The sequence below is a fragment of the Pelmatolapia mariae genome, linkage group LG10_11 (genome assembly GCF_036321145.2).
Source record: "Pelmatolapia mariae isolate MD_Pm_ZW linkage group LG10_11, Pm_UMD_F_2, whole genome shotgun sequence".
In the NCBI taxonomy this organism is placed as follows: Eukaryota; Metazoa; Chordata; class Actinopteri; order Cichliformes; family Cichlidae; genus Pelmatolapia; species Pelmatolapia mariae.
This window is the reverse complement of record NC_086236.1, coordinates 7,922,448-7,947,531: the sequence shown is the minus strand read 5'-3', so window position 1 is coordinate 7,947,531 and position 25,084 is coordinate 7,922,448. Positions and strand designations below refer to the sequence as shown.

Genomic DNA, 25,084 nt, shown 5'->3' with positions numbered 1-25,084 from the left:
TAAATGAGTGTCTAAAGAAGAAGTGGCCTAGCTATTCTCCAGACCTCAATCCTATAGGAAATCTGTGGAGGGAGCTGAAACTTTAAGTTGCCAAGCAGAGGCCAAGAAACCGGAAGGATTTAGAAAGCTTCCGTAAAAGAGGACTAGGCCATAAATCCCTCCTGAAATGTGTGCAAACCTGGTGACCAACTACACGAAATATCTTACCGCCAACAAAAGTTTCTCCATGAAAAGTCTTTTTTCTGTTTTTTTTGTTTGAAATTGTCTCTCTCCAGTAAAATGAAACTACCATAAAAATTCAGCAGAGGATCAAATAATTATTTGCCCCTTTGTAGCTATAACCTCTGATGTCTAACAGTTCCTGCGTCTCTGTTAGGCTGTTCATCGAGGCATCTGCAACAAATCCATCATTCAGAAAATTAGTCATGCTATTATGATTGGTCCTCCCTCTGGGTCTTATAGGAAACTGTGTCTTTTAAAGGCTGCAAAAACAGACACATCGTTTCCCCAAATACTACCGTCCTGTGTGAGGCAGACAGCCTACTCTGTCCCTATTCTGTATATTTATCACATTTGTTTGTGTAGTTGCACATGTCAGATGGTTTCAGACTTTTTTCTCTTACTTCTGGGCATTTATATGTTTTCAATCAAATGTCTTAACAACTTAAATTTAGTCCAGACATCTATCATTCCCTAAGGACGAACTGTAATAAGTTTTCTGAACTACTTTTGCCCAATATTTTGGTTTATGACCAAAAGCCACCGAAACTAATGATATTCCCCATAAGCTGCACACGCTCACAGAGCTGCTGGCCCGACAGACTCTTGTTCTTGTTTAAACGTTATACAAACAAAGACATAAACACAATTGCTATTGTTTATGCCGCTAGGTACAGTCACTGTGTGCCGTTTCTTTAAGTACTTAATGGACAAACAAACTGCTTTTCATCAAGACAGGGTTACAAACCTCACAAAGGACGATAATTCATGAGCTTTATGGATGTTGGTAGGTGTTAATTTGAACTCCTAGACTAGAAGTTAACAGTGGTTTACACTCACCAGCAACTTCATTAGGTATATCTGTTTAACTGCTCGTTATCATAAATATATAATCAGCCAATCACATGGCAGCAAAATTGAGCACCTAAGCTTGACATGGTCAGGACAATCTGTCGTTCAAACTGCACATCAGAATGGGGAAGAAAAGTGATTTAATTGACTTTGAACGTGGCTGGTCAGGAACTGCTGATCTGCTGGGATTTTCCCACACAACCATCTCTAGGGTTTAAAGAGAATGGTCAGAAAAAGAGAAAATATTCAACAATGGAAGTTCTCCAGCCAAAAACGTCTTGTTGATCTAAGGACTCAACAGTAACTCAAATAATCACTCGTTACAAGAAAGGAACGTAGGAAAGAATCTCTGAATGCACAGCGCATTAAAACTGGAAGCAGATGGGCTACAGCAGCAGAAGATCGCAGCTGCCATCTAAGAACAAGAAACTGAGGCTAGAATTTGCATTTAGTTTCAGATGCTACCGAACACAACATCATGTTCATTTGGTGAATTACCGTTCTAGTTAGAGTAAAATAGACAATAAAACCAAGTATATTTCATATTTTGGCATAAACAACAAAAAAGCACATATCCCTCCTGCTGAGTTCGGGCTGTTGGTGGTGTAATGGTGTGGCCAATATATTCTTGGCACACTTCGGGGCCGTCAGTACCAACTGAGCATTGTTTAAACACCACAGCCTACCTGAGTATTGTTGTTGAGCATGCCTACCCCTTTATGACCACCGCAGTAACTTTGTGATGCTACCATGTCAACATGGACCAAAATATTTGGGGAATGTTTCCGGCACCTTGCTGAATCTGTGCTACGAAGACTTAAAGCAGCTCTGAAGGCAAACTGGGATCCAGGGTGTGCCTAACAAAATGGGCAGTGAGTGTGTATCAAGAAAAGGAGGCAAAAATAAATTCTTCCCAAAAGGTTGAACTATTTCTTTAAGATCATTTTTATGTTCCTTAGTAACACAAAACAACATAATTTAATCATTTGTGCTGGCAAACTGTCTGGACTTGTTTTTCAAAAGTACTAAATGATGAGGTTTTCATATCCATGACATAAATATATACATAGTATAGAAGTAAACAAAGACTTTATTTAAAAAAAAAGAAAAAATCACGCTCATGCCAACTATCATTTCCAAATCATGTTCCATCCTGTTTAATACACACGCCCACACTTTTAAAATGAGCTACATTTAAAAAAGACTGACTGCTGTTCTTCAGCGGCAGCGATGTGTTAAACGTGATTAAAAACATGAGGCCCGAACAACATATTAATGTGTTCTTTTTCCCCCCTTCGTCTACACTGTCACAGACTACTGCTTGTCACGGCAGGGTGTCGAGACTCGTTCGGTTTTCATTTGCGTCAATCAAACATGTTTGAATTAATGATGACGGTCTTAACTGGATTGACAGGCGAGGGATTTAAGTACGCTACGCTCACACAGAGTCATCTGTACAGTACTATCATCCACGCTCACACAGACCCAATCCAATCTGACGTGAAGGCACATTGTGATTATAATTGGCCTAGAGGTCGTGCAATGTGCCTGTATCCTGAGTAAAAAAAAATTAACAATGTACTGTAGAGTTCGGAGCAAACAAAATACTTGTAAAACTTGATGAGATGCTGTCTTACCTGGGGGAGATGTCACAGCCCTGCTGCATGAAGGCGCCCAGGGAGAACCAGAGGGAGTTGAAGATACCAAACTCATTGGGGGGCTGGTCGCTTGGCGGACCGTCGGTGCCCTCTTCGGGCTCCTCGGTGTGCCATTCGTACGGGCTGAAGCGGCTGACCAGGAAGAGCACCACGCTCACGCCGATATAGGCAAACACGATGCACATCCAGATCTCGTAGGCCAACGGGTCCAGGAAGGAGAACACCCCTGGTTTTGATTTTTGGGGCTTTTTGATCATGATGGAAATGCCCAGCGACATGAAGGGCTTGGAGAAATCAATCACCTCCTCCCGGACCAACGTGATAGTCAAAGGGGCCACAGCGATTTCCGCTTTCTGTAGGAGGCGAGATAAAGCGGGATTTGATTAGCCTCCCTGAACCCAAATGATGACAGATAAACAAATGCAAATGATGGATCATCTCTCTGAGCCCGGCCATGCAACAATCAAACACCACTTAGTCACAGATGCATCCCAAAGGGCAATAGCTAGCCAACCCTCAGACAACAAAAAACAGTTTCTTCTTCTTCCTCTGATGGTGTCATTCTTATTCATGACATTGTTCACGTAATGAATTTCTCCCTTGGCTGAACAAATCTCTGAGCGATCAAGTTGAAGATGGCAGCCGAACACATCTCAGAGTGATCAAGTTAAGACAGAGAGAGAAGGGAAAGAAATTGAAAAAGAAATTCTGAAATCCTCTCTAATGCTCAAAGGCTTAGCTCAAACTCCAGGGGAATGAGTAGGGAGGATAAAATAATATGTCAGAGAAATATGCTTACAGCACAGCAAGGCAAAAAAAAAGGGAAACGGCCACCTCGGAGGTCTGCAGCTGTGGAAAAAGTGCATACCGACTTGCTGAAAATCCACAAACCAGATTACAGTTAGTGACTTAGCAACACTTGTGACCTTGTCTGCCCAGCAGGGAAGCAAAGGGCTTAATATCAGCAAGAATTTAAAGTTTTATTATGACCATCGCGCACTTAAGGAGGTAGGAAAGGAGAAAAGAGGGAGGGCGGAAAGAAAATGAAAGAGATTTAAGTTCTTTCATCCTCAGCAAAATGCACTAAGATGACAGCCTCAGGGCATTTAGTGTGCACTAAAATACAAGGCAGGGTTAAAAGGAGGCAGGGGCTTTTGTGGTAGAACGGATTTTTTCTGTTCAGAGCAGGGGGAGAAATGAATGGCCTCTAACCAATGCCTTAGAGGGAAGAAGTGCTGACACTTGCCATGTCCTCAGAAGTCACATGATAACAGTAGAATAAGCTGCCAGCTTTGCAAACACACATGATAGCTAAAAAAAAAACCCAGTTTGTTTAGAAATCTATTAGAAGATAGTCTCACTTCCAGCTTAATTTATCACTTCACTAAAATGAATTCTGTGAACTTAGTTGTTAGCTCAAAGGCTACTGAATATATCACCAAGTTCATTTGGTTGATTATGGTTCTAGTTAAGAGTAAAACAAACAATAAAACCAGTTATATTTTAGGGCGTGGCTAATTTTTGATTAAGTTGTAGCTCTTGTAGGCAGAGATGGAACGAAAGAAATCATTTCACAGAGTCAATTGATCAGAAGCAGCAAAATAGTATTTTACCATTTCCATATCAGTACTGGTGTGTGTTTTGAGCTACGAGCGCAGTTGTTGCCAAATGCATTGACCCATTTATTCTCACGGGAAATATCTGAAAAACCCAACTTGATCTGAAAAAATAAAAGCCACAAATTCATTCAGCAAAATTACGCAATCAGTGTGAATGGCTGCATTAAGAATAGGTGAGTCTACAGAGTTTACTGAATGCACAAAACATTTGCATGAATTTTATACGTCCAGTGTGTAAAGTCCTTAAGGCATAAACGACTAACAATGAGGCATTAAGGTCTAAAGGTCAGCCGCTTCAGGGGGACAAGCAACTGCCTTCTGCTCACAGGTATAACAACCAGGAACAAAAAAGTTAAAGACAAAAGATTCATCGGAGTGAAAAGAAGGAACACAATGTTTGCTGCAAAGTTGGTTATTTAGGATCCGTCCATCCAGTTTTCTCCCACTTATCCTTTTCAGGGTTACAGGTGTGCTGGACACAGTCCCGGCTGTCACAGGGTGAGGGATGGGGTAGGACAGGGACAACACAAAGAGACAGAAACAACCAATCGCAATCCATAGCTAGTTGTGCCACCAAGGTATAAGCTTCCTGATTTAACCTCCTAGGACCTGGCGTCCACATATGTGGACATCACATTTTGGGTTATTTAGACCAAAATACTCAGTTTTGCTCTACAAGGGCCTGATATCCACTGCTACTGTTCTATCGAAATTTTAAACGAATATCCTCACATGTGGCTCTCATTTTTCTTAGAAACAAAAATCAGGTAAAAAAAAAAAATCTGGTAATTCTTTGTTTTTATATTCATCGGGTCCCAATATGCGCAAATATCAAAGAGAAATTAAAAATGCATGCCGTGGACGAGTTCGGGTCTTAGGAGGTTAAACCTCCTGGTTCGTAGGGGGCTTTCTGTGGGGAGTTGGCACATTAACCCTTTGCTTGGATGGGTTCTCTTTAGCTACTCTGGCTTTCTCACACATGAAACTCTGTACTTGTTAGGTGAATTGGTTACTCTAAGCTGGCCACAGGTTTGGTTGTGAGTGTGTGTTGTTGTCTGTCTCTCTGTGTTGGCCCAGCAAAGGACTGGCAACCTCTCCGTGGTGTATCATCGCCTCTCAAGCCATGTGGGAGAAGCTCCAGCCTCCTTTGCAACCCTGAACTGGATAAGCGGTTAAGTAAATGAATGGATGGATAGTTAACAATGGCTGGTGGACAAAAAAGGAAGTCTTGGCTTGGATATCTGTTATCCACTATTCCAGATGTCCGTCCTAGCTACAACAGAGGCCCTGAAATGTTGGCCAGCAGACCAGCGATAGGTTTCCAGATTGCTTTGTGAATGACAAGTCCTCAGTGTGCTCGATTCTCAGCCAGCTTTGCTCCTCACTTATGACAGCTGGTTCAAACAGAATACAAGATGCTTCAAATTCTTCAGTCGAAGCCTCAAAATGCGAACATATGGATGATGCAAACATTGGCTGAAATTCTTTGTTGCAGTCTCACTGCAACAACTTTGACCTTAAAGTCATACTGTGATGCTAAAAATGCAGCTTTTAGCTCTGGTTATGTTTCCACTGACGTAGTACACGAACACAATTTCTGTTGTGGGATTAAAAGGGTCCAAATGGCTCAAAATTGTGTGATGCCAGCTGTACTTGGCCAGAGCAGCACGTCGGCACTTAAATCTTCCTGTTAAGGGATTTACATTAAAGTAATTTCGCTCAGCATGTCTTCCCATCAAAGCAATTCTACCGGGCAGGCTGTGTTTCTGCTCTCAGTTAGTTAAAGAGATGAAAATAGCAGAGAACAGAGCTGCACTTTTTGTTCCTGCGCTTTTGACCAACCTGGTTAGTCTTTACACCAAAAGTGCACTGTACTGCTTGATCAGTCCTGACACATCCCGAACTGTGCCTCTGCTTACGCTCGCCGCAGTCGACTTCACAGTGAGTCACTGCAGCACCAAAGAGGCGCAGGCGAGAAAAATGCCACTTTGTGAAAATGCCGCTTAACTCATCACAAAAAAAAAAAAGATTTGGTTTTTGACTGTACATTTTAAACAAAATGCTTTGGCTGCTCGTGAAAGTATCAAAAGGATCTTTTTTTTTTTCTGGTGTAATATGTTCTGGGAAAAATGAATTTTATAGCTTTCTCTCAGCAGATGAAGGGTAAATAATCATAATGTCAGACGGAAAGTAGAATATCACACATTTATTGAATAGAAAACCATTAGTGAGACATCAGCTGTACTTATATCCTATTTATCTTCACTTGTTATTGGTTTCTATATGTTTCCTCCTAGTGAAATGTGTTTTTCGCCTTAAAAACATTCAAGTAAAAAACCACAAGCAGGCCCTGAAATTGCTCTATCACTCCTCATGCACATCCTTGCATCTTTTTTGATCCCACATCAAGGTGAGCAGCAGAAAGATACCTCGTTCTCAAATCAAATGTCCTCAGAGATTCTTTAACAAGCTCCACACCTGTGTTTCTCCTCCAAAAGCTCTGCTCTAATGCTCCCCTAATTCCCCTCATCCTGCTAGCATTAACAACACCAGAGACTGTTCGCGATTTCATTTCAGATGGGCTTAATTATGGCCACAACAAACAGAAACAGTGCTTCAGACGGAGCTCTCTGCAGGTCAAGAAAAACCGCTCCTGTAGGAAAAGCTTCTGCAAAGGCAAAATTCTGCATGAAAAAGACATATAGAGCGTTTTATGATTTAAGGAATCTATTTAACCTACCATAGACAGGTCTGTTATTTATCTTAGCTGGGCAGAAAAGAAGCTTTTACATATAATCTCTCTGTTCCATGTTTGCTAATCTGCTGCTAATTTACCCTTTCTTGATGCCGTTTGATGTTAACCCTTTATCACAGAAGTATCATACAGGCTGCCTGGACTTATTTTATACGTTCGGCTGTAAAATTGTCTTCTCCTGTTTCTAGAACAAACGGTAATGGAACTAGAGTAATTTAAAGAGCCCTTGTAAAATGGCCAGGCGGTTAAAAAAGGACTTAATATAAAAGCACTTTCTGGTTTGTGTACTACTATTTTAAAGCTTTATGTTTGGGATTTGGTCATTTCAATGTTAAAATTTCTGGAGCCAGAAGATTCAATATTTGGTGGAGAAGGTAAAATGGTCCAATATGGTGCTAATGTTAGCAAGCTGGGTTAGTAAGTTGCTTCCATAGACTGTACAGAAGCAGGTAGCTGCTAATTAGCACTAACATGTAAATATAGCAATGATAATAATGGCCATTGACTGCCGTGGTCACAGACCTGGTTTCCATCCTCAGAGCGACCATTTCAAAGGCAACAAGATCGCAAATTCACGTGGCACAGCTGTTTTGGTTTCCGTGGTCTCCAACTACAGTTTTCCCTACGGTGACTGTAGCATAAGGCGATACCTAGCAAACAGCTAACAGTAAGTGGAAGCTGACACACCCATTATTAATTGGGTTAAAAGAAAAACTTCGTATTTGCTTAGTTGTAGCTCTAGAGATTTTTTTTAAATCAAATTATAAAAATGCTTTTTAATGTACTAATATTAGCCATTTTAATATAGGAGTCTGCATGTATTGACGCTGTTGAATGCAGCCTCAAGGGGCTCCAGCCTAGCAGTTACTGCATAATATGAACTTAATACATACTAGTAATACTAATATGAGCTTACAAATTTTATCTATATTTGTTATATTGTTTTTTCCCCCTGGTCTAGAAAATACTATCTGCCTGTTTAATTTATCAATATAATTATTTTATCATTCAGCCTTTAAAATATAGACTTTTTTCATGTCATACTCATCAAAGATTTACAACAGCAGCTTTGGTTTGTTTTATGCGATGTATCTTTTCTTTCATCGACTTTTTGTTTGAGGTTTAATGATGTAGATTTTGATCAATAATTTCAGTTTTCAGCTTTCAAGATCAGAGTCTTTTTCTCTCTCTCAGAAACCAAGCTTTTGTACAAATGTATTGTTAGTACAAAAAGATCTGGAGGAGGCACCATATTCTCTGTAAATACCATCTTGACTTCTATTGACAGCATAAAATTGAAGCTTCAGTGAAATGAGTCATAAAAAAAGTTTAAAAAAACAAAGATAATTTCCGTCAAAAAAGACTGAAAACAAAAGTTCTTACCCCGTACACCAGCTCCCCGACCATGCCGTTCCAGATCTTCGTCTCTGGGTCCCTGGCGCCGTACTTTCCATCGGGGACGATGGAGATCTTGTACTTGATGCCGATGTGTTTAGCGATCTCTGAAGCCAGATCCACGCAGTAACCCTCGTACTGGTCGTTGCCCTCATACATCTCCCAGTTCTTCTTAAGCATCACGTAGGGTCCCTCCTACACAAGGGACCATAACCAGTGAACCAAACCGTCAGACAGACAGACACGCAGACATGAGGGTTTGTGCAGTGACACACAAACAGAGAGCACTGAACTGTAGCTCATCAATACCATGATGGATTAAGGTACTTGTGGAGCAACGGCTTGATGAGGTGCCTGTTTGGTTTGCATATAGGGCATGCAGATGATAAAACGGACAATTCTTACTGATTAAATTTTGGAGGTTGTAACAAATCCTAGAAACACTGAAATGGCAGAGACAGACTGCTGAATGTTAACGACGCATTCTTATAAGTATTGACAGAAGAATCTGATTTTCAACACATTTTTAGGCCTGAGTGACAAATGAAACACGCAAACAAGAGGAGCCTACGACTAGATACTTCCACCAACATTGATAATTTCCTCCACGCCATGCATGAATTGAATCCTGCATCCAGAAGGATCTGAATCCGGATTACTCTCATGATCTCTCCTAATTTTCTCAATTTCAGCTTAATACACTTATTATACAAGATGGACTGTGAAATGTTTTACTTTTTGCTTTCTTTTGCAATGGTAAAGAATCTGTTCTACTAGATTGAGTCCAAATCTTGGGCCAAGCTCCACTGCTGGTAAAGTGTTCATGCAAAGCAATCTAAAATAAGCCTGCTAACAAACAAACAAAGCAGCGAAATCTCATAACCCCGTCACTGTTTGTAATTGTTGCCTGGGGCAAGAAGAACGAGAAGATCTGAATGGGTCGTGTCTTTCAGGCAAAAAAGCGACACCAGTTGGTCGATTTTGGGTACTGCACTTTGAAGCTCAGATTATGTGGAAAGAGGGAGAATACACACAGTGTAAGCTTTCATCTTCAATGTTTTTGACCTCATGAAGGTTGTAAATTCCTAAAATGCTCAAACAACACAATGTATTTGAATTTTCTGGGGTGGCGCACCAAAGTCTGGAAGCAGCTTACTAAGTATTTGTTTACAGAAAAGAAACCCTTTAAATAAAAAGGCCTTTTAGTACATAAACTAAATTTTCTTCAGTCTTAAACACTGAAACCATTAAATTTGTTTTAAATGTATACATGCAGTTATTTATTTAGACTAAAGCACATTTTCAGACCTAACCGAGCGATCAGCATTCTTGAGCTGTAATGAGAAACGGTAAATAGCTGCATTTATGTAGCACTTTAACCTGAATCGATCTCATGGACCCACTCACCAACACACTCAGCTGCCATGGGAGGTGCTTCTCTGACTACTGGGAGCAATTTGGGGTTCAGTGCCTTACTCAAGGACACTTCAGCATGCGGTTAGGAGGCGTCGGGGATCAAACCGCCAACCCTGTGATTAGTCAACGACCTGAGCTACTTCCTGAGGCACAGAAGGTGAAACGAGGCTATATTAGTGCATTATCCCTGGTGCTCACAGCGTTTCTGCTTCAAGTTTTAAAACAGGAAAAGCTGCGTATTTCCTGTTTAAAGTTTAACATTCAGTTCTTCAACAACGAGCAAGGTTAGTTTAAGACTATAAGCTCATGTTATGAGTATCAATCAATCAGATGATGAGATAACAACAACCATGAACATCTGCAGTCGTAAGAAAGTTTAACTGTCTTTTTTAGTTGTTTGTGATATGAGCAGAGCATATACAGCGTAGAAGATTCACATAGTCACAGTAACAATCACACATTGATGGGAAGTCCAGGTAAGAAGACTCACCATCTTTGAAACCGGGAGAAACAAAGAGTATAGTCATCCTTTCTAACAGTTGGAATGACTTAAATTCACAGAAAGGACAAAATGTTTTTATTCAAGATGAGCAGGAAAATATTTACAGAGATCACGGCACAGAAACATTTTCCCATAGACTTCTATATGACTGGAAGTCTTTTTGCAACCCCCTGGTGGCCATCAAAAGGAATGCAGGTTTAAGGCCCTTTTTAGACCTGAAAGCCATGTACATTTTTTTTAATCATCCATGTGATAGAATCCTGATTGGCTTTCACAACACAACATCAGTGACTTTCATTACAATGTAAAAAAGAAATATTTAATATCACAATTAAATCTATAAAAATGGAACAAAGATTTATATAATTTCTCTGTTTTTGTGAGCAGTTTTCATACATCAGCTACTGAACAACTTTCTACTTTTATAAACTACGGCATCTAAACAGAATCTCCTTAAACTAAAGGACAGTTCACTGACAAGTGGGTGACGTCAAACTAGATACTTCTGACTTTTTAGCCACGTGAAATCACCAGAAAATCAGTGCCAAGGAGGTGGGAGGAGAAAGACCATAACTTGTGTTCACACAGACAGCACTGACATGCTATAGCTAGAAAGGCTGAGTCTAAAGAATTACAGAGAATTTGTAAAAACAGCTGTAGTCACTGCACTCCTTGCTTTGCCTAGTGCCTTAAGCCTGCATTCTTTTCAGTGGTCAGCAGGGGGCGACTAGTCTGGCTGTAAAAAGAGTTACAGTTGTATGGAAATCTATTGGAGAAAAATTCCTCGGTTCCCTTGGCCTACGACTTCAGTAATCGCTTTCTTGGTGGGTTTATGGTCTTAGTCTCTAGTCTTAAGTCCTGGTGAATACAACGTGATGTTATTTTCGTAAATTAAAAAACCAGTGAACATTCGGTGTCCCTCAGTTTCACAGTCAGATGCACCTTGAGATGTCTCTGTTCAAAAAGCCGTCACAGTAGCTATGATATTCATAGACTATCTGTTCTAAATATGTGGAACACACCATCATTTAGGCAGGCAAAGCATTTGTATAGATGCATGTCACAGAGACAGAAAACATGACTAAGCAAAAAAAGGTAGAGGAGGGGTACAGACATGGAACAGAAAGGAGCAGAGAAATTAGATGCAGTCAGACTGAATAACTTAATGCCACCACTTAAATAATCGGGGTGGCTACATCAGTCTACACTGTGACCAGAGGAAGGTTATATATCATTAGATTTCTTGTTCCTCGGAAAGTGATCTAAATGTAAGCCGTGCATGCTTTCTGAACTCATATTTCCAAACAAATTACTTTTGTCATGGATGGCAGCATATTGCATATTGAGAATGGGAGCAATTTATTCTTGAGATGTGTTTGCTTGACATTGCCGCCGGCCAAAGCAAGGTAAACCAAAGACTCGATGGCAGGGAGGGAATGCAAATGCCCGGCTGAGCCTACGGCACAGCAAAGATGTTACTGTACAACATAATGATGGCACGATGTACTAAAATACAGTGAAGAACGCTTGTAGTGGGTTACAAGGTTCCATAACTCATTAATAATATTAACATGAATCATTTGCCAAGCCTTTTAACAAATTATCAATAACTAATTATTAACATTTTCTCACAACTATAAAGCATCAATCATACTCTGTATCTGCATATCAAATTCCCTTGTCCGTCTTTATGTTTGTGCATTATTTATGTAACATGTCAAAGAAAAAGATTACACATAACAGTAGCCTCACATTATGCTGACTGCCTCAGAAAATAATCAGCATCCTACCCTGGGTTTGCTGTGTGTGACAGACCTCATAATAACTGCATTAAATGCAAAATTCATAAGCACAAAATGAAGCAAAACCGTAGTTTTACAGCCTGGAGATCAATTTGTGTATGAAGGACTTAAATAAATACCTTCTGCTACTACCCGAAAGCTACACTAGCTAACGCCAGCTGAAAAAAATGGAGCTCAATAATCACTAATATCGACAAATAACCAGCTCCCCGAAGTTCAAACACAAGTCCTAACAGTCTTCATTTAAAGGTAAAAAAACAAACTGTAGCTTCAGAAAGTATTTTGATATTGACATCTTAGCAAAGAAGCAAAGAAGCCAGCTAAAGTTAGTCAAACTGTCACTTTCGTTGTGGTTCAGATCAGTGAAAGCGCCACTTCCTGCCAGTGTAAATGAGTTTAACTGCTCATTTAATCCCTCAGGTGTCCTAACGTAGGAAAAAGAAGTGTGATTTCAACAGTATGTCCCAGGATGTTTCATTTCCATGACATTAAAATGCTGTTCTTTAAATTGTAAGAAATGTGTAAAATTACATGAAAAAAAAACAAAAAACGGTAGCTCACTGAGCTAAAAACGTTGCTGTGGATTCTTATTACTTAATTACTTAATGTATGAATGTCCATGGGAGAGGTCTTTGTCAGGAGGAAAAGCTGCAAAGCTAATAAAAACATAGTTAAAAGTCACATTTATGTCCTCTTCGTCACAAAGTAATCTAGATATCCTGATATCCTTCAGTGTCCAGGGACTCGGTTCGTGCATGTATAGAGAGAATTATTAGACAGGAATTAGGCAGGAATTCAGGTAAAAAGAGTGAACACACTTTGAATGCTCTTGAAAACACCTTTTCCCCACATTCATCTCTGTGCAGCAGCACAGTGGGTGCCAGTACAGCTATTAAGAAATAGCTCTTGTTGAAGTTTTAATTTGATTTTTTTATCATGGTAAATTCCTGGGTTTTTTATTTTGCAACTTCCAGTTTGTCAGGACATGGAGTTCAAAGGACATCTGAATAATGTCAGATTTATGCATTATATACAGGTTTTATGGACAAGCCATTCCTACTAGCTCAGGGTACAACTAATCGACAGAGTAACAGTTCATTCAAACAGGCTTTCATGCTTTTCCCTTTACCACGCGACAGGAGACTGAATATTTGCTGCAATAACCCTATAGTACTGTACCACAGACAGTTTGTGAAATCCCGAGGATGACTGCTTTCGCCACCGCCATCTTTGTGTTTTGAAAGTTGTCAGCCAATGCGCATATGCTGGATTATCCTCCTCTATCTATTTAGACCTGCAGGTCTGTCTTTTGTACTGTCTGTGAAGTAGAACTGCATTTAGCAAATGACACAAAAACCCCAAGAACTACACAAAGATTAACACTGATAATCATTTTTATTACCAGTTTTAACAACATTGTCAAAAAAATTTAACTGAGCTTAGCGTTTGGTCTGGCCAGTCAGCTAGCAATCAAATGACCTCAACAGCCAACCCCATTAGCTGATAGCTCACATAAAGTTTAGTCTTTAACCTTATTCGTCCTGCATGCTGCTTCTGCAAGCCACTTTGCAACCCACCTCCATCCCAGGGTTTCTGGTGTTGTCGAAAAACATCCCTGTTGTGACTAAAGTGGTCCGGATGGACATCTCTACTTAAAATTTCCTCTTTGAGGACCTTGGTAGTCTTGATGACCTACAGGAATCAGGAATTCTTGTGCTGGCTCTTAAATGGAACTCATGACACACTTTTAATGAATCGCAAGCGTTTTATTGATGATGACTTAATCTGCGAGTTGATCTCTGCCAGTGTTTTTGGATTTATATCAGAGGGAAATCGGCTCTAATCCATATGATTTATGATAGCGGGGTGTATGACAGTGCTGGCAGCCAGAGGAGCAGAGGGAGTCAGTGTTTCTGGCACAAGAACAGAGCAGTACTTCAGAGGTCTTCACAGTAAAGGCCAGCATGGCTGACAGGCTGGTCAATAATCACAACCGCACGGATTCACTCACTGCCTAATGAGACTAATTACACATGCCATTAGAACACACACACACACACTCTCACACACACACATACCACAGGGCCAACTGCATGTCACAAATCCATACGTACACCCACACACACACACAGTCTACATTAGTAAAATCTGGCCGTTTGGCTTTGTGTGTGAGTGTTTTGTACGTTACGCAGGACAAACAATCTGCTGCACATTCTGTTTGATTATGAGCAATAACAGAATGATGGCCCATTGTCCAAAATCCTGACCGCAAAAACCAAACTGTGTGACGCTCTCACACACATTATTACTTCTCCATGTGTGACTCATGTCTGGGTTTAGTCATCAGCAGCCATTAGACACACTAATCACACTTTATTTGACTGAGTGTACGACACTGAAAAGAGGATCACATTTGAAGCGCACACAGAGAATATACTGCGAATCTCCATTTTGCTTTTGTTCACAGCAGAGGCGTTTGGGTGCTACAGCGGTCGAAGGTTTTGGATCTGAAAGCTTCAGCCACTCTAAGCCAAAGTTTGCGATTCCCAACAGTAAAGCAAAAATATAATTAGAAATGTAAAATGTTGTTGAAAAGACAACATTCGTCTATAAATCACAAATTTACTATTTATAAGGTTTAGGAAACATGCCCTTCATTCCCACAATCACACAAAGTGACTCACCCAAGAACATTTTTGCATTCTTATCCTCAATCTCTCACTTATTTTCATCTAGTTTACTTTAGTCGGATCAAAAAACCTTTTAACTGATAAAATAGTTTGCAAATTGTTTGCTTCAGCTTGATGAATGTTGTAATTTGATTACAGGCAGAATTCATTTCCCCTAATTGATGTATAAGGCTACGTGCTCTGATCCATTTCTGGGTAATTTTCATCAGCATAAATGTTGACAATGAAGAACCTGCAGCTTAAAGTATGCCCGTCAGAAATTTTCTCCACTGTCAACATCTTTGTCTAATGTACCCTCTCTCCCTCCTGTGCACATGTCCAAATCAGCCTTGCTTTTCTAACTTTGTCTCCAAACTGCCTGAGCTGCTCCACTGATCTATTCATTTCAAATCTTGTGCATTTTGGTCACTGCCAATGAAATTGTGAGCATCTTCAGCTCGACCTCCAGTCTTTTTGTCAGTGCCACCATCTCCAAACCATACTCACTACCATCCGTTTCACTTTTGCTGCTATCCTTCCATCACAAATCACCCCTGACACTCGTCTCCACCGGCTCCATCCTGCCTGCATTCTTCTTCACCTCTCTTGTCCACTATCTGTTGATTTGAATGGTTGAGCCCAGATATTTAAACCCATGTACCTTTACTACTTCTACTCCTCACATCTTCACTTTTATAACTAGTCATTAAAAATGACTGGGCCACAGATCAGGAAATCAAAAACTGGATATCTGCTTTCTAAATACTCTGGCTGCCCCCACAATTGTCCACAGGTAACTGGGCGAAGGTTCCCACAATGCCTGGAAAAAAATCAGCATAAAGAGCATGACGATGTTCAAATGACAACAGAATTGAATTAAATTTCAGAACAAAATAATCGGAGAAACTCTGATTTTAGAGGCCTGTGAAATTAATTTAATTGAACATTTATTAGCATTTTTTCCAGTTTTATTTGGTCCACTAGAAATTCTTTTAATGCTGAGAAGTACTCAATTCTTTTAAAAAGAACAGACCAAAGTACATGACAGCAATTAATACATCAATTAACAGAACATTAAATAATCAGAATAAGGGAGGATTTGAAGGCAGACCTAATTTAAAGAGGAAGGTGATTCCAGAGTTTTGGAGCTGCAACTGTAAGAGTCATTCAGGAATTAGGTATTACTAAATGTTACGGATTAATGCTCCTAAGATTATGGCATGTGACGATAAAAAAGATCTGACTGATAACCTGGAGCAAACCAAATGAAGCTATACACTGAATGATGATGATGTTTCTGCAGCAGCATTTTGAACCTACTGCAGTCTTTTACTCAGTCCAGAATATACAAAGTTGGAGTAATCCAGTCTGGAAATTAATCTGCTAAATTTTGGGGCTGACACCCCGAGATTTGAATGAGAACGGTTGTAGGTGCGCTATCAACAGGGATTTTGAGCACCACAGTGAAACCTAACAGCAAAACCATTTCCGAAACATTTCACCGCTGTTGTAGGACTTCTCTGTAGTTCCTGCCCTTTGGTAGGTTGATACTGTGCCAAGATCTGTAATGAGGGAGTTTTAAGCCAAGGCACACAACATCAAATCTCACAGCCTTTTTACCGCCCATATAATCACAATCAAACGTCGTCCTTGTCCACGGGAGCTTTTCTGAATATGCATCAAACTCTGGGCAGCTGAAGCCAAAGACTTCACAGGGTTCACAAGAGAACTAAACACCACTTTGAAAACAGTGTGACCTTGTGTTGTGACAAGACATAAAAACTCTCCACAGCTTCTATACTTTAAAGGGCACGGTCTGGATTATAACAGATTAGACTGTAGCCATGCTAATCTGGGAGCTCAGCTTTGATGTACTAAAAAAAATCTGAAAGTTGTTTTCTCTTTTTAAGATGCTACAGCACCACAAGTGGACTGCAGTGAGTATCTGCCATTAAATATATGGATTACTGGCAAGTGAAGGTGAAGTATTTTTTGCACTGGTGGACTGTCATGTCATTTTTATTTATGAGAAAGCCTTTCTTATAAAATCATATAACTTTGTGGAGAAGAAACAACAGAAATACAGCCTCAGGACAGGTTCAGGTCTGAAGAATGGGGGCACCTGGTGAACCCGCTTGGATTATGTGAAAGCAAGCGCAGAGTTAAGCCCTCAGCTTTGGGCCAAAATCAGCCGTCAAATCTGACAAACAAGTGGGAACACAACACACAGCTAAACTGTGCAAAGAAAAAAATTAAGAAGACAAAACAAGACTGCAAAAAATAAGGTAAAAACCATTAAATATCATGGATTCTCCAACTGTGGTTTGGTTTAGTGTGTGCCTGTCATTTTTTGTGTTGTTTAAATACAGACAACTCTTAAAAGTTTAAGATAAGGGAAGAGCCATTAAACGGTTTCTGGGATTTTATTTTATTTAAATGTGGTGGCATGGGTGTTTCCGGACCAAACCAGCAACTTATAGTGACTTCAATGACTTTGTGAGAAAGATGGCTGCCCTGTAACATGTGGCCACCACATGAAAGAACATGATTCAACCATTTAAGGAAAAGAATCCAGTCAGGGTATGACCTTAAAGATTTTTTATTCTGCTGATGGGTCAAACAATGTCTCACACATTCTTGATTTTAAGATAAAAAGTTAAATTTCATTGTTTCGCATCTAGAATTAGCACAAGAGCTTTGAATGCAAGTTAATTTATTGAAAATTGAATAGTTTTATTTACAATGATGCATTAAGGAAGACTACACCAAACCCTCTTGTCCCTCCCTAAATCTTTCAAAACATATTTTTTTTCAGGAGGGGGCTGGTGCCACCCCATGCCCCCCCTTTAGCCATGCCCCAGTCTCCAGGTCTCTGGGGTAGAGCAGCTATCCGCCTTTAAATCTGAGTCAGATCATAAAACTCAAACTTATTTCAGGCTTAGGCCAGGAGCAGCTAGTGTAGGCCTGATAATCAGCAAGCATATTCCACGACATGTTAAACTGCTACTTTGCAAAGGGTTCTTAAAACGTATTAAGACACAGATGGATGTAATATAAAACTTGGACGCTTCATTAAGTTTATGCTAAGCCAACATTACTCTCACAAACACGCAGAACAAACATTAAAAGCGGGAATGAAAGGCAGCCGTCACAATGTAACTATATTATCATGCTGCACAAAAGCATGATGGATATGAACTGGGATGATTATGAGAGCATTAGTCTTTCTAAGCTGTTTTAAGGCTTACAGGAAGCTCTCGGAGTGTGTAATGTACTGTACGGTAGAGCAGGTAGTAGGAGAAGGTGACAGGTTTAGACAACATGTATATTTATACGCTGCCACTTCCTTACTTTACGCTTCAGGCTCTGGAGATCTTTGCAAAACACTACAATCGCAAACTGGGGTGATTCTCGAGCTGTGATTGGCCACACAGACACACCAAGCATGACGATGCGTGACACTACCACACACACATTAGCAGGTGTAGTTGGAGCTTGTTTATGCTAGAAATCAGATGCTGTGATGGTAGGAGTGGGGGGATCCATTTAGGCCTCAATGGGTGTCCATCCATGAGGGCGTCCTTAAAAAACTGAAAAGAAAAGAGGACTGTCTTTTTCCCCTCCATTTGCATTTTATTATCCTCTCGAGGGACTCCATTATGGCTCTGAGCGGCTCCATTTCTTGTTCAGATTTCTGAAACAGGGTATCCATTAACACAGTTGCTGTGTCTCTCCTCTCGCCCAGTGTCTTTAGGGCTTCATTTTGGCTCAGGCTGCTGTGTCCATCACTCTGCCATTAAGGGCTTTCATATCCTGCTTGCGTCCAACTGGGGATCAGTTTCTTAAAATGGGGTTCCTCATCAGGGGCTGAAAAGAGGGAGGATTTTGCTGAGCTGTGACTCTCCATTCCCACTTCCTTACCTTCCTTCCTTCCTCCCCTCAGATGCTACATTTACATCTGGCTGCTTTACTCTATTCAGCCACCGCAGAGTCGCTGCTACAGCTTGAGATTCGCATGCCATGCAAAGGCAATTCAGTGTGTGTGAAATGCTTTTGTAGATGTATGGCACTGCTTTATAAAATGCAATAAGAATAAAAAAACCCTCAATAACGACAGCTGTTTATGATGTTTATTGGTGCAATAAAGGAAAATCTAAGTGACGGCAGTTAGTTCTGCAGCTGTGTTATGTTTTATTGAAATTTCCGTTGAAGTAATAAAAATAAATCCCCTTTCCTTAAGAGTTTTTTAAAAATAGAACATTCGGTAACTAAGCAGACTTATCTCTGAAATCTGGTCACTCGTAGCGCAGAATATAAAGGTTTTTAAGGGTTATAAAAGTGCCAAATTGTGAGCACTGAACTTGAATATGTGCCCATGCCAATTTCATGTGGCTGCTGCTTAAAATTTTACCACTAAAGACGCCCTTGATATATTACAACATGTAACAAAAAAAAAAAAAGTACATCAGAAAAACAAACCAGAAACACTTTGCAAGCAAAAAGTGCAGCCGACCGTCATGTTTTTCGTATCAGTGTCAGAGATTTGTGATGTATGATGTGTATCCACTAAATCTGACACTCCTGGCTCTGCATATAAATCAGTGTAATCTGCAGAGGCACTTGTTAATAACACTTCCTGGCATTACAAATTACTTTGAATATTACTGCATGCATGAGTGTGCGCGTTGGTTGAGGACATGCCGGTCTCTTACCATGATTGTAGTGACTACAACGGTTCGATTTTCCATGCCAGAAGTGTCATTTGGAAGCAGCGGAGAGTCCTGGATCAGCACCAGTTTGTCTGCGTCGTTCCAGTAGCCGATCTGCAGTGAAAACAAAAACATGAGATCAAGCTCCGAAGCGTGCGTAGATTCATAATAATACGCTATATAATCCACATGGTTGGGTGGGTGTATGTATTATGATGATGCAATCCCTAATACCGTGGGAGCTATTTTACTTGATGCAAGTGGATGTAACTGGAGAGGCAAGCTTTGTTTTTACTGCAGCGTGAAGCTTAATTTATGCAGCTCAGTGTTGGCATTACGAGTAATTTGTTCAAATAGTGGACACTTTTCTATCATATTGTAGGCACCCTGATAGTGATCATATTATATTATTTCCCATTTATTAATATCACTTTTATACTGTTAATTTGTTGGATACTGTTGGATGTTTCAAACAATGGGATCAGCATTTAAGTAAAAATAATCCAGATGAGCCAAAAACTCTAACAGCTCGCTTTGCATGTTTCCTGGCATGTGTATGGTTTCCCTTATATGGTTTCAGACATGAGCCAGAGCTGAGATCAGAAGGTGTGGTTTACAAGCACTGCTTGGGGAAGCCCAGCAAAGGGCAACCAATCAGAATAAAGTGGGCTTTTAGGGAGGTGTGGCTTAAAGAAAGGCATGTATCATTGGGCTAATATAACAATCAAATGTAGTACACACATATTGTGATATAAAACAAGAAGCAACATACACTGTGTGACATATAAAGGAAAAATCATTACTTTTTGTGAGTAATTCATAATGTGTATGGGCTCTATATATAGAGAGAAAAATGTAGAGTAATATTAACTTAATGAATGATTTTTATAAATGTTGACTTTTATAAATGTTTTAACACTTCAGTTTTTTTTAATAGAGGATGAAAAGGCACCATTAAATACAAGAATACAATTTTCCAGGATAAAGTTAAAAGTGACAAAATCGCAACTCCGTGATTCCTTTACTTTCTCTCTCTTGCTGTTGTGCAGACTGTGACGGCTCATGTTTCACATACGGTGTAAGTGACCTACATATGTCTCTGTGCACACGAGGCAGCTCAAGGTGATGAAAGCCGATGAATCCAGAGCTTGGAAAACACTTTTAAGAATACCTTGGGTTGAGATTCCCAAGACCGGGTACCTTTATACTAAAGTTGGCAAGAGTAAGGCTGCAACTATTTGAGTTATTAATACAAGAATACAACTGTATTTTTAAGTGTTTTTCCCCAGGCACAGCTGTGAAACTTGGTACAATGTCTATTAATAATTGCTAATGGTATCTTCTCCTGAAAGGAGGTGCTGTTTAAAAAAAGCACATTAAACTTTTTATTAATTAACTTCCAGGTTTTAGTTATTTAGTCCAATTATACGTCACAAATACATAAAGTATCATCATATCATGCTGAGGAAAGCCAGTTAAAGACAGTAAGCAGTACCATTTGGCCTTAGATTAATATACTTCACACAAGATGCCAGTTTCAAGATCAATGTGGTGTAATATCATGCTCAGCTGACTTTACTGTCTTCATCCTTCATGCAGAAGTCCTTCAGGGGCAAACTGACTGAGCGAAATTGACAGATAGGTTTGCTGTGGCTGTAATATCATAAAATTCTTTCTGTGGAGCATTTTCAGCGGGGCGAAGGCATTTAATTTGCTGCAATCCTGATTTTTGTGCACATATTTATTTCAATTTATGGTAAGAAAAAAAAGGCCTTTATTTACTTAAAGGAAACCACAAACAGCAGGCACCAGGTAATAATTCAACATGTAGATAGCCTTCGATTGCTCTGAAGTAATTATTCTCCACTTTTAAAAAAATTTCAATAACTGCTAATTCAGCACAGAAATAGACACATGGTTCGCTCTTTTGTTCTCTAGATGAGAGTGTCATTTCTGTACTTTGAGACACGTCTCACATAGCTATGTTTAGTCTTGATTTTTATTTTAATCTGATCTAAGCTACTGGTGGTGGTATGAACTCACAATTCATAATCATATTTGCAAGTGGGAGTAAATATGACCTGCTGCTAAAGAAAAGGACCCTCTCCTGTCAGAGGCATGGTTGGTTTCCTGTACATATGAATTCTTCTGGTGCTTTTATGTTTTTATTGGGGCAGGGACAAATTCCCCCTTTGTCCACGCCCTGAAGTCGACCCTTATGAGCAGCTACACGTGAGTCATAGTGTAGGTGCTGGGAATAAAGAGCTGTGATTGGCTGATCCCTCCAGTGTGCCGAGGCATCAGGATGATTGAGGGCCACGGAAAATGTAGGAGAGAGGCTGTGACCCACACATGCACACACACACATATATAGACCGTGTCCTGACGGGACCCTTGCCGTGGCGGAGGAAGACAGGCCAAAGCAGCTTTTGATTGATGGGGACTCCTCTCTGCCTTCTCCTCCTCCCCTCCACCTTGATTACTTTCTATTTCATTTCATCCTTTCGGCATCACTCTCACAAGTGCCCTCTCTCTCTCTTTTTCCCCATTTTCCTTGAATTTCATCTACAGACATCCATCCATCCTCTCAAACCAGCAAGCAAAAGATGCTGCAGCTTCCCCGCCACCACAATTTACTTATGATAATAGAGAGCAGCACACTACATGTCGTATCATCCTACTCGCCCAGATACTTCACATGAAGGCAGTCCGCACGAATCTGCAATGATATATGGATGAATGAAGAAGGTTTCTGATTTAGTTATAATCAAGCATGCACGCCCACCAGAGGACGGGTCTTTGAAAATTATACGACATCGTATTTAGGAATAAAGTTGCTCGCTGTAAACCTGCAAAATTTGTAACCTGTTGAGCTACACACAAGACCTGTTATAACATGCTGTCAGGCACATCATTCAGAGAGCCAGATAAATAACAAGCGTGGCAGAGTAAACTGTCTAACCTTAAAACAAATTCTTAACGTCATAGTGCAGTTTTAATCTAAAAGAATCCCCTGCCTTTATAAAATCCTGACCACATCGTGGTTAAGCAGCTGATTACACACGCTGGGCTGTCAGGCAGGGTTCCCTCGTGGGATCATAAACATTTTCCAACCACTAATTTGGTGAATCCTGCAGCGTTGGATGGAAAGACTGATTTTTACGTCTCCTCAGAAGGTAGCAACAGATCACATGAACTACAGTACTGTCTTTATTTTGCTACTAATTGTAAATGCTAAATATGCATACCTGTATTTAATTTGCATTAAATTCAAATATACAATCACATTTAAAATAAAGTTGCTTTCACACAGGACGTGGCTGCAAATTATTTATTTCAGTTTTTGGCTTTCTGCTGTTATTTATTAGAGCAAAGTGGGAGTCTGGAGGGGTCTATTTGGGTCGCCAGCTTAAAAAGGTGAGCCATAGCTGCTCCCCCATCCTGTGCTGTGTCCACACAATAGCCAAAGCACAGGATGCTGCTCGGGAGATCTTTCAGACACTGCAGGAGTGACATTTGTTGAACTTTGACAGCTCTGTGCTGTGAAGACTGCCAGCGTGACCAATAGAAAAGAGGCATGTAGCTGACAGCACTCAAGGAAGGAAAATGGAGCAAAAGTTAATGTTGTGTGCCTTCCTTCCCTGAATTATTCAAAACAAGTTTGTGTGAGCGAGGCTTTCGGTTTACCGGGTGATCTATGCTCCCATAGATTCATGGCCACAAGCTGTGGGTAGCAAAATGAGACCATGGAAAAAAGGGGTGGAAATGAGCTTCCTTCCAAAGGGTGGCTGGGCTCATCTGTACTAGGGATTTATACTTCAGTGGGAAATCTACGTGCAAACCCCAATGAAACCCTACAGCGTAACCTCCCTAGAAACGCAACAAGACATCGTAATTTCTGTGCAATTTCTCGCTACTTTGTTGCTTTGATGTTTTAATTATAACCATCATCTCAAGAAAAGAAAAGATTTTATTGAATCAATATGAGGACTCAGAAATATCAGCAAATACCTGGATGGAGACTGATGAAACTATTGGAAATGACATCAGGGAATGTCCAAAGAAGTGGAAAAACGTGAAGGACTAAAGTGTTTGACCCTGAAAAAAACGCTCATCACAAGAAAGAGTCAAAAAAGTTTCTATTGGACGGCGCTGGCTATAAAACACATGGACACAACCACAGGGTAACTAACATGTAATGCACCAGCAGAAGCACAAATGCTGGCCTCAGTGTCGGCAACTTATGTAGGTTACATAAGTTAGAGTGGGGGCAGGGATAGCTCAGTAGGTAGAATGGTGGCCCCATGATCGGAAGGTCGGGGGTTCGATTCCCCTGAACAGCTACCCTGAGGTACCCCTGAGCAAGGTACCGTCCCTACACACTGCTCCCCGGGCGCCCAATGGCTGCCCACTGCTTCACTGAGTGAATGGGTTAAATGCAGAGAGAAATTTCCCCACGGGGATCAATAAAGTACACTTTCTTCTTTCTTTCTTACATCATATCTTCTACAAAGGTCCCCACAGAAGTCTAAATCAGGCCTTAGAGACAGGATGAGGAGCTTGGTCATCTGGGAGGTGCTCAGAGTGGAGCTGTTACTCCTCCACATGGAAAGGCGCCAGCTGAGGTGGTTCGAGGGCACTTCTTAGGAGCCTCATATATGAGGATTTTCAGGCATATCCAACCCAGAGACAGAGCTAGAACACAGTGGAGAGATTGTGTCTCTCAGCTGGATTGGGAACGCCCCATCAGAAGAGCTGGAGCTGCTTAGATTGCAGCACCTAGGACTAGGACCTGTATTAGCAGCACAAAATGGATTGAAGTTTGAGTTTATATTGGGACCACATGGGGTGTATGATGCTTTAATAGTCGCGTAGCCTGTTGTAGGTCTGCAATGTGTGTAAACAAACTGGATTTTATAAGTCAAATGTGCTAGTGATCATCACCGTTAGCCAAATATTTATCCACAACACAAATGAAAGCAGTGTGGTGTGATGCTTTACCCGTCTGGGTCCATTATTCTTCAGTTCAAACACGTCCATAGTGTAGTTGACCCTGCGGCCATAGTGGTCAAACTGGACATTACCTGTTAGTCCCTGCAGCCGGACCTGCACACAGAGGGGGACGAAGACATGTACACACCAGGACATGATATAGTTCCACATAAGCAAATATTATTTTAGTACACAAAACCGTTGGAAGAAAAGTGCAGCAGGCTGTATCAAGGGATGACACTGCATGCTGCATGATTTGAAGAGTCTGGGAGATTTTATTTAATAAGCAGATGTTTGCTACTCCTTTGAGCTTATTGTTGATTTAACCAAGCCAGCCAGCTCTGTCTTCTGAGCATCAGCTGAAACACACTTTCAACTGGTTTGAGGGCGTTTAAAGAATAGTTCAATATTTTGGGAAATACGCTTTTCAGAGAGTGAAGCTTTTCTTAATATACTTCTTTGTGCTCTAAGGGGCTCCGCTGTATCTAAAAGCCTC

The 25,084-nt window shown here is 40.5% G+C and overlaps 1 protein-coding gene across 3 annotated transcripts in view; it reads right to left on the bottom strand.

Moving 5' to 3' along the window:
• The window catches only part of gria4b (glutamate receptor, ionotropic, AMPA 4b), a 168,466-nt gene that overhangs the window by 28,240 nt on the left and 115,142 nt on the right, over window positions 1-25,084 (bottom strand). For 2 of the 3 annotated variants that reach the window (XM_063486111.1, XM_063486109.1), the window contains exons 8-11: window positions 24,598-24,702; window positions 19,600-19,710; window positions 8,487-8,693; window positions 2,709-3,082 (exon numbers count right to left, since the gene is read on the bottom strand). In XM_063486111.1, the coding sequence (XP_063342181.1) occupies window positions 2,709-3,082; window positions 8,487-8,693; window positions 19,600-19,710; window positions 24,598-24,702 (797 nt within the window). Of the gene's footprint in view, window positions 1-2,708; window positions 3,083-8,486; window positions 8,694-17,269; window positions 18,755-19,599; window positions 19,711-24,597; window positions 24,703-25,084 lie in introns of those variants that run through there. The other variant, XM_063486110.1, reaches the window with a different exon arrangement.